This window comes from Mesocricetus auratus, unplaced genomic scaffold (genome assembly GCF_017639785.1).
Source record: "Mesocricetus auratus isolate SY011 unplaced genomic scaffold, BCM_Maur_2.0 Super-Scaffold_100008, whole genome shotgun sequence".
NCBI classification, from domain to species: Eukaryota; Metazoa; Chordata; class Mammalia; order Rodentia; family Cricetidae; genus Mesocricetus; species Mesocricetus auratus.
The window spans coordinates 84944701-84955648 of record NW_024429192.1 but is presented as its reverse complement, the minus strand read 5'-3'; the positions used below and the strand labels follow the sequence as shown (position 1 = coordinate 84955648).

The window sequence follows — 10948 nt, the reverse complement described above, 5'->3', positions numbered from 1 at the left end:
AGCTGTTTGGGAAGGATTAGGAGGTGTGGTCTTGTTGAAGGAGGTATCACTGAGGGTGGGCTTTGAGTTTTCAAAAGCACAAGTCATTCCCAGTTAGCTTTCTCTACCTGATGCTTGCAGATCATGATGTAAGCTCTCAGCTACTGTTCTAACACCATTCCTGCCTGACACCATGCCTGTTGGGTGCCATGTCCCCCACCATGATAGCCATGAACTCTAACCCTCTGAAAGTATAAATCCCCAATAAACTTCTATAAGTTGCCTTGGTCATGGTGTCTTATCACAGCAACAGAGAAGTAAGTAAGTCACCATGCCTCAAAAATAAATAAATGGAGGCTGTCCAGAGGGCTCAGCAGTTAAGAACACTGGGCCCAAGTTCAGTTTCCAGCACCCATCAGTTTCCATCAGTTCAAGGGAATGTGATGCTGTCTTCTAGCCTCCACAGAAACAAAGTACACTCATGATGCAAACTCATATATACATACAGACGAAACATTCATACACATAAAAATAAAGTCTGATGTGGGATATCCTTCTGTATGCTGTGAATATATGTTTCTCTTATTGAATAAAGCTGTTTCTGCCAATGAACAGGCAGGATGTAGCCAGGCAGGTGGGGCTACCAGACTAGAATTCCAGGAAGAGGAACACAGAGAGTGGCCATGCAGCTGCCTAGGAAGAAAGAGGCCTGGGCATCACTGGTAAGCCATAGAGATACATAGATTAATAGGAAAGAGTTAATAATTAAAAGAGAGCTAGCCAATAAGAAGCCTGAGCCATCAGCCAAATAGTTTATAATTATCATAAGCTTGTGCATGTTTATTTGGGTCTAAACAGCTGTGGGACCAGGCAGGAGAGAAACTTCTGTCTACAAAAATCTTTAACATTATTTTAAAAATAAAAATAAGGGTGGGCTGGAGAGATGGCTCAGCCAGTAAAGGCTAGGCTCACAACTAAAAATGAGGGTAAGAGGGATAAAAGGCATGGATATCCAGTTTCCAAGTATGCACACACATGGGCAAGCACATCCACACCTGCATTCACATGTGTAAAATGCATACATTTCATTCATGCTGCTGTGGATAAAATATTCTGATAAAAAGCAACTTAGGGGAGAAGAGGTATTTTCACCCATGACTCCAGCTTATAGCCCACTACAAGGAGTCATGATGGCAGAAGTTAAAACAGCTAATTATATCCCACAGTCAAGAGCAGAGATAAATGGATACACACATGCTTCTTGCTTGCATATAGTCAACTCTATTTCTTCATTTCTAGACAGTTTGGACCCTGGCCTAGGGAATGGTGCCATCCAAAATGAGCTAGATCTTCTTACACCACCAATTAATTAGCTTAAGGTAATTCTCCAAAGACATGCCCACAGACCAGTTCAATCTCCTTGAGATCTTTAGATTTGAATGAGAATAGTTCTCCATAGGCTTATATGTTTCCTCTGCTGGGTGCTTATAGATCAAGATATAAGTTCTCAACAGCTCCAGCACCATGCCTGTCTACCTGCTATTGCCATGCCATGATAGTCACGGACTCTAATGCTCTAGAACCATGAGCCCTAAGTGTTTTATTTTTTTTAAGTTGCTTGGTCTTAGTATTTTGTCACAGCCATAGAAAAGTAACTAAGACAAGACCTTCCCAGGTGACTCAAGGTTGAGTCAAGTTGACCATTAATACTATCACAATTCCATCCTTCGTCAAGTTAACACACAACATCTCTTGTTTTTCGAGACAGGGTTTCTCTGTGTAGCTTTGTAGACCAGGTTGTCCTTGAACTCACAGAAATCCACCTGCCCCTGCCTCCTGAGTGCTGGGATTAAAGGCTGTGCCACCATCACCCAGCATACACCACATCTCTTTAAAACTGTAGTTTCCCAGCAGATGTGTGGTGCATGTCTAATACCATCTCTCAAGAGACAGAGGTAGGCGAGTCTCTGTAAATTCTAGACCAGCCTGGTCTATACAGATTTCCACCACCCAGGGTTATACAGTGAAATTCTACGTCAAAAACAAAATACCAAACAAAAGCCTGTAACTTTTATTCCACAAAAATAGCCCAACACCTAAAAGCTTCATGGTTAGGTTCATCAGTACTGACCACACTTCTGCAGAAGCAATTTATTTAGTTTTATTTCTGTTGTGGTACCATCACATTGAGGAAGTCAAGGGGTTGGGGCAAGGGAGGGAGGGAAAGAGGATTCTTTCTTCCTTTTCTCCTGTTTCTGGCTAGTTTAGCCTTTCTTCTCTGACCTCTGAACATCACCTGGGGCTCCCTTAACTCACCTTAGTCTCTTAAGCAACCCCATGGCTTTAACTGACACCCATCTGCCGATCTTCACATACAGACCTATGTGCTAAGCTGATGTTTCTTCTCAGTGCTCTGAGCCTGTGTCTTTCGGATGGCTTCAACAGCTCAGATTCCATCCACTCTTTCCCAGGTCCCCTTTCCTAGGAATCAGGGATAGCACTGCATACAACATGACTCCTGGAATCAGGGACAGCACTGCAACCATGACCTATTTCCTGCCTTCCTCTTGGTACACTCATTCTCCAGAAGCTCTTCCAGGGGCCAGGCCATGGGCAGGTACTCCTAGACACATCCTTAGCAGAGGCCTGCTTTCAGATAGGCCAGCTCCTGCTACTAGCACTCTCCCAGCTAAAGCTCTAAACACAAGTGTAGATGTCATCCCTGTGTAAAAATCTCAGGCTCTGGGCCAAACTTTTAATGAATTGCCCCACTTCTAGATTCACCCTGCCCTCCTGTCAACACCCTCTGTAATTCAGAAAAATTTCAGCAATCCCAAAGCTCATTCTCTTCACTCCATGCTGCTTCTACCTTTAAAGTACAACCAAAACCCAATACTTTGCATTCTCTGGGGCCAGTCTGGCCAAAAGCCCTATCTTTCCCTTAGAAGGCTCTAGCATTGAGGCTGCACACCTTCCTGGTCTGTCCTTCATACTATAACTAGAGTAATTAAGCGTGTCACACCCCTCTTCCATTCACAATCGTCCTGTAGTCCTTTCACTGGGGGTAAAAGACAAAATAAATGGTCCCCAAGCCGAATACCTGCCTGCCTTTCCTAGAAACTTTCCAAGTTCTCGTCTTAGCCTGCTCTAGCAACACTCATCTCTGTGTATCCTACAGCATCCCTGCACTTGCCTTCCTCTGCCGGGCTGGCGACTCCGCTTCAAGTCCTCACTCAGCATCCACCTCAAGACACCCTGTCCAGGTCACCCTCTGAAACTGTGCCACCACAGAGGGGCAAACATGACCAGGTAAATGAGAATTACAGACCAGAGAATTTTTCTGATATTAATGTTCCCTATGCTAACAAAAAAGCTGTATTATCTGATATTTAGATTCAACTCTTCATTTGCTAAATCTGATTAACTACTGGTTCTCTTCTCATAACCATAATTACTTTCTAAATACTACATACAATGGCCAGTATCCAAGGGGAGTTGATTCTGGCCTCCACTTATACCTAACCAAAAACCATGATGGTGTCTTTTAGATAGTAGAGTGCATTCATTCTTCTGTTGGCTTAGAGTATGTCTAGAAGACTCCTAATAATAAACTCAGTGTAAATACACCTAAAATAACTGTCCATGGAATGACAAACAGATGGAAGCTCCAAACACCAGAAAAGTATCTTCACTTGCCTTTGAAAACTACATCTGCCATTAAGCCGACAGTCCATGAGTATCTGATGAGTGAACTGCAGTTCACCCCACGGTGGCACTGAGGGGCGAGCTGCTTGGCGATACACAGAGGGCTTCCTGTGCTCGGCAGTGGGGCCAGTACTTCCAACACAACCGCCCCGTCTTGCTGCGTGCAGCCAACTGGATTCTTACCCACCTGTCACACTGCTGTTAGAAAGACTTAAAGGCATAGGTTTAACAATGAACCTTTTTCCTTCTGCCTCTGCAGTCTATGTGGAAGGTTTTCAGTAGAAGCAGAAGAACAACCCACAGCCTAAGAGCTGTCAGACAGCAGGGATATGGAACGAGAGCTGCACCACTGCTTTTGTTTTAAGTTCACCAAATGTAACACTGGCCTGGCTTACTGTCAAGCCATCTACCAGTACCTCAGCCAGAAGCAATCTCCTCTCCTTTATCACTTTGCCATCCTCATCCTAAGCTTCAAGCCCCCTTGACTACTTTTCCATCCTATAGTTTTAGCTATTCAAATCACAAAATTTTCAAATGTATAGGAGGTAATTAAAAAAGCAACAGTAAACCTTCAGGCTCAACAGATGCTGATCTTTTGGCACAATTTATCCTTGTGGAATGTTTTTGGGGAAACTGGCAAAGAGCCTCTCTCCTCTACATGGAAAACTGGACACGACACACATTTAGCTACAAGGAACAGCTCCAGTAGAAGGGTGCACTTGTGAGCCCTGGAGTCCTTCCCTGAATGGGGGAAGGGACTAGCTCCATGTTATTCCTGTCCTGTCAGATAAGTAGTTTCTTACACAATCCTACATAGCAATTCCTCATATCTGTAAGCCTTAGTCTCAGGACAAACCCAGGACACAGGAGCCACACAATCAACAAGTAACTGATAAACCACTGATCAAGTCTGCTACCATTTCTCTCAAAGGCAGAGTGCTTTAAAATACATAGGTAATAATCTTCAAAACCCAATCCAGACCAACACTACTGTGCTATATGAACTGCTAACAATAACAGAACAAAGACAATTTATCTCTGCAATTCTTTATTAAAAAATACTGCTATACACATAGAGACTGAAAATAGGGTTTAAGATGAGCAACAGATACCGGGACTGTGATGTTAGAACTTAACATACTGGTGCTTTTAAGGAACAATGTTGATATCCAAATGACAGAACCAAGGTCAAAGCAAAATACAAGGGCACCCTCAAAGTGCAATGAAGTAAATACACTAACAGGATTTAAAATAGGCACAGACAGCTGAAATGAGCGACACTACATGATTTCAAGGGTTGTCCTTTCCGTGCTTTGTCTGTCATAACAGGAAGTTATGGGAAGTACACATCCTTAATTTGATATTCTCAGATATTAAAGTCTTCCTATGGACTAAATAGTAACTTTCAGACAACCTCTTAAATGGGTTTACATTGTGGAAAAGAGGGCTCCCTTAAAAAAAACAAAAAACAAAAAACCCCCAAAACAAAAAATAAAAAAACCTCCCCCCAAAAAAGAACACCAAAGCAGAACTCGAGTTCTTTTGAAAACCATTCCCAATAAAAATGAAATGAAAAATAAATATAAAACAAAGCTAAAAAAATATGCATTACCTGACACCAACTGTTTTCTGGCTGACAATATTTACTCATGAAACGTTCAGCTGACTACCTTTAATACCCAAACCAAGCCCTGAGGTTACTAGGGGCTGAAGCAAACTAGCGTTTCCAATGCAGACACTCTTGGGTGTGTGATGTGAACCTGCCTTGCAGAGGGGAAGTTTGCTGGTCTATGCAGAAGGAGAGGTTCAAGCCCTAATTTACCCCCGCCTTCTTTAGCATTCACATAACATTGGTCCACAAATGAAATTTTCAGAAAGTTCCCAGGCCCCTGAACTAAAATAGATGATCCCCTTTCATTTTCAAAGAAAACAATATTGGAAAATCTCCAGCCCGCTTATAAAGTAAGCATTTCATATTTCTTCTAGAATACAAGTAGTTCTTTTTTGTACAAAAGAATTACAATATGATTTGTCAAAAAACATATAAAAAGACAGCTGCTCTTCCTCAAATACATGAGCTAATGATAGAGACTTTTGTGTGTTACATCAAAAGTTCTTGTTCCTTTTAAACAAAAGGAACATCATGGTGGCAAATGTTCATTATCCTTTGAATATTGAACATTATGTTCTTTTAAAATCCATCCAGATCAAAAGCAGTAATTGATTTTCTCGTTAACAACTGATGCTACCACTCATGGATGCAGGCGTGCTTGTTCAACATGTGAAGTGTGTCTCTAGGTGACAAGAGGTGCTTTTTCTTGATGCAAATCTCAAGGCAGAGAGAAATAATTTTAAAGCTTATAAAAAGTGGACAGAGAAATGTTAAAAACTTCTCTGAAATATACAAATACGTATGTTTGTTAAAAATGAAGACGTAACATCGGCTGCAAGTGCTCGGGTGTCCGTCTTGACCTTCTGAGGCCCCACATTGTCTTCCTAGTCATGTGGTACACACCCAGCGCAAACTGACCACTCAGCACTGGGAAGATGAGTCTTCATGGTGGCCTTAGGAGAAAATCCCTATGTATTTGGCAGTCTTCAGTACTGAAGTGACCACAAATCCCATGAATACTCGAGTTTGGCGACAAGTGTATGTCCAAATAGTAAGAAAGTTCCGAGGAGGAAAACTGCTTCTCAGGACGATCCTGCAGAGTGAGTTTCACCACAAGGCCTGTTACTTTGGATTAAGCAGTGAGTGCAAAGGCACAGCAGAGAGGTGTCCCTCCAGAGTCAGACTGCAAAGCATTAGACCACTGCTGTGCTCAGTTCACTTTCTCAACAGCGTCTGAGTCTGTATCCAGTGTAAAGTACCATTATAAAGCTGTAATTCAAAGACAAAAAAAAAAAAAAAAGCAAATGGAAAGATCCTAAAGTAATATAACTCCTCAACTTTAGGCCTTCAACACAATTTCATTTTTTGTTATTAAAAACTGCATCAATGTTAAGTGTATCTGACTGGCAGGCTCTTTGAAGAAGGCTCTGGATGAACCTGGAGAACAGCAGGGCCTGCCTCCTTCAGCCACTGTTCCAATCGTTCACTGGAAAAGGATTTAAATCAACAAATAGGGGAAAATTCATATCCAACAACTCACTGATATTTCTCTTTGTGTGTTCTTAAACACAACATAAGCTTCAATTTGAGCTAACGGTAGGTGGCACACAGAGCTTACATACAATACTCTTAAGGACCATGCACTACACTGTATTTCTATGAACTACTGACCTGGCCTATCCCCAAAAGCAAATTCTGCATCTCTCCGTGTCAAAAAGTGGCCTCTTTTTCTTCCCCAATGTCCTTGCAAATAGTTCTCGTAATAAGCATACAATGTGGCAAGAGGTCAAAGATCAGAAAGTCTTTAAAAAATTGAAGTGCATACACAAGTGGAAAACAGAAGCAGGAGCATCTTTCACCATATAGTGACCATAATCTGACAGAACTTCTTCACAGAGGCCTGTGGCAGCCAGAGTGTGTAGAAAGTGAGACATTCTTCCTCAAGTTAAGTAACAGTGCACCTGACCCAAGTGCAGGACGCTTCACTCCTTCCTGCTCCTTTCCCTGGTGGCAGGAGGCGGAGGACAGTTCACCGTAGTGCAACTGGCTATGGGCTCGGTCCTTCACCATGCGCCGTGGACATTTTTAGCAAATACTACAACTGACCATTTGCAGCTGCAATCAGTTCTTGAAAGGTATTTTCGAAGCAGCGTTTTAGGTCACTGTAAGTCACCACCAGCACACTCTTCTCATCCCTGGAAATCAGGCTTATTTTTTCTGGCACACCAGCATCTAACTGAAAGAAGCAAGGTATAAAAAATATGCAGTTCATATCAAGCAAAGAGCTGATTTAATCTATTTCAGGACATTTTCAACAATGATAAATGAAATACTTAAAGTATCTCTGTCACAGTCCCTTTCAAATTTTCATAAACAGCTTATAGTACCACAGGTCAAAATGCATAAAATTTCAACTCAAAAGTTTTTTTGTTTTTTTCCAAAGAAACACTGTCATGTTTCTTCTGTCTGCCTTAGTGTTTACAATGTGTCCAGTTACTATTTCTGTCAACTTGGCACTCTTTAATTACTTACCCAATAGTTTCCATTTTGTATATTATGAGTACCAGCTCAGAACAGAAAGGATTAAGTATATATTCTTTAGGAGAAATACTTAAGGATACTATTGTATCCATAGCCAAACTGTACTCCAAAGAGTGTCAATTAGATGTCACCAATGAGTTGTAACAATATAACAGTAGTACATGTCAGCCAGGTACCTTCCTGTTTTGCCATTTTAACTTTTAAAATGTTTCCCATCCATGTGTTTCTGTAGCTTCCTCCTTGGACACCAGTTTTTGATCTCTGTCAACGTATTCCAGCTACTGGGGTTTGGCAGCAGCGTTTAGGATACAGTTCCCATTGGAGTTTTATTTTTTTTCCTTCAGTGTCCTACTACCTGACTCATTAAAACAGGTTTAAATTTCACTGAAGGTTTAAAACTTTCAAAATGTTTTTCCAACAATTTTTGTTATCAGTCCCATGAAAATGACCTTTCGAAAAATCTAAGATTTTAATCAATATGGTCTTTTTATTGTATTCTTCAAACTTGGAAAATACACATTCCAGATTTGGAGTAAGTTTTATTTACTATTTTACAATATGGCTTAGTACATGTCACTGTATACAATCTAACAAGTTCTAACTACTATGTGCTGATACCAGCAATACTAGGTTACTACATCTGTTAGAGTATGTTCTACTTCCTGCTCCCCAAAATGATCTCCCTTTAAGAGAAGTTAAGGAGGATGATCATGTGAGCCACCATGAACTAGGCCAGTGCAGACAGCACTGTGCTGTGGACAGCACTCTCAGAAAGTCCTACAGAAACTCAGACAAGGGCAAAGCAGCACTTAGCAGCACAGGTAGCTCCCTGCAGAGCTACCATCTGGAAATTAGATCTGACCATGTATGGTTTACCTACTGGACATTTTCTCCTCGCTACTGCAAATGTAGGGATGGGTAGGTCAAGGTAGTAAGTATTTTCAGAGAGTTGAGGGGGAGAGACACATATACTTTAGGTAACTCATGTACATATATGCCTTTGCTTAATCTTTTTTTTTTCTCTTTCCACTTTCTAAAAATAAACTATTGTTAGTTTGCGAGTTATTTAAGAGAGAAGGAAAAGGAAAAAGGAAAAAAAAAATACCATGGAAGGGATTTGGCACCTGACCATTGCTTTGTAAGCACCTGATTTAACCATAAGCTTATACAAAGACTATGAATTACTGCCATTTGTGTGTGGCAAGGTGCATGTTGTGGAGGTTAGAGGGAGTTGATTGGCTTTTTCAAAGAGTTCACATATCAGATACTTACACGATGATTCTTTAAAGTATGAAAATCACAGTTATGAAGTAGCAATAAAAATAATTTTATGGCTGGGGGTCACCACAACATGAGGAACTGCATTAAAGAGTCACAGCTTTAAGAAGGTTGAGAACCCCTGCTCTACATGTTCCGGCTTTGGCTTTTTGAGTGTTGGGATTCAAGGTGTGAGGTGTCATGCCCAGCCAAAACAATCCCACTTTAAAAAATGTCCTGTCTTAAATTCCTCACAGAGTACATCAGGTATACATCCTGTTTTCTTCAGTCTCCTAGAACCTGTACACATTACATCTCTACCAAGTTGTAATAACTACCCTTGAGATCTTGAAAGTCCAATTACAAGGTGAATAAGATGTTCAGTGACTGTAAATGTGCTTGCCATCAAGCCTGACACACCTTCAGAAAGGAGAGAACAAGCTCCAAAGTGACCCTGTGTGTGCACATGGAGCGCACACCCACACACCCACACACTGATAAAACAAAAAGCTGATTTCCTTACAAATTACCTTGTTAAGACAGGAAATGATATGACTGAGGTCAATCCAGGGAGCACCTGCTTCTGTGACCTGATGAAAAAGATGATCCCTGAAGAGTTTCAACAGATAACGATCTCCAGTCTCTGACCAAGTTGGATCCTTCTGAAACCTGGGGAATTAATATTTGATCTCAGTCACTCACTCTAATTGCACATGGCTATATTTTTCAGACTCAAGATAACACAATTTTCTCCAGTAAATAAGAAATTAGACAAGTTCTGTAAAGTGTTTAAAAACAAATGAACAACAAAAAAAAATCAACCTCAACCAACACAAAATACATAAATCACACTTCTCAACATCCAATTCACAAGAACAATTATCCGTTATATAGTACGAAATCTTTATAATTAGATAAAAAGACGAAAAAGAAAAATGTCTTTAAACATTTCCTTCCTTCCATCCATTCTCCATGTTACAAAGATGTCAGATAAGTTTCCACTTTACCAAGAAACAAAATGTGTATTTCAGAAAAAAAAAAGTCGGGAGGTAGCTTCCTGTCCTTCAAACTTCACCAAAAGGTGAGCTGGAATGAAGTGGAGAACCAGAGAGCTCCTGTAGTTTTCAGTGACCCAAGGAACCTACAGTCTATTAGCAAACAGTCCCGTAAGCAGAGGAAGCAAGGACTGTCCAACTACATAGTGCTAGGAGAAGTGGGGTACTTTTCCTGGAAGGAGGAAGCTGGGCCTGCCGGCCCCAAGCAAAGCATGCTCTGTAGTCAGCAGAAACAAGACACGCAGTAAGCAAAGAAAGGCCAATGGGCCTAGATGGGGTTAGAGCTGGGGGAGAAGAGTCACATGCATTCTAGAAGAAACAATGAGCTCATTCATTCATTTCAAAGTAGAAAATATTATTCTTAGCCCAAACTCACAGTCATAAAGTTTGATCAATTTAGCCACATACATAAACATCTACAGAGGAAAAGCCTAAGCAAAGTCAGAGACAATTAGCTCCCAAACAGGCAACCTATAAACAGTCAAGGATCAGACAGCACAATAAAGATTCATCAAAGACACAAAAGAGCCTCAGATAGGCTAAAGAAAGTCCCAAGAAAAACAGCACTGAAACTCAACTTCATACCCATCGAGCTGACAAATGCCAAGTTTTAAGTTTTAAGGAAAGGGTTGTTAGCCAGGCCTTCTCCAGAAAACACCACACTACCCTGGAGACTTGACATCTGGAGACTGCACTGTCACTTCATGGTGACTAAGCATCTCTGCAGCACTGTTCAACGATACCACACTGGAGCTAACACATGCAAAGGGCAGCACAATGCACAGGGCATGTCTCTCTG

At 41.1% G+C, this 10948-nt stretch overlaps 1 protein-coding gene across 1 annotated transcript in view; it reads right to left on the bottom strand.

Moving 5' to 3' along the window:
- Nucleotides 1-4715: 4715 nt before the first annotated feature.
- Nucleotides 4716-10948, bottom strand: part of Pan3 (poly(A) specific ribonuclease subunit PAN3) — a 120490-nt gene continuing 114257 nt past the window's right edge. Inside the window, 2 exon segments of the mRNA XM_005083181.3 lie at nt 4716-7532; nt 9625-9763. Of these exon segments, the coding sequence (XP_005083238.1) occupies nt 7392-7532; nt 9625-9763 (280 nt within the window). The 3' untranslated portion in view covers nt 4716-7391.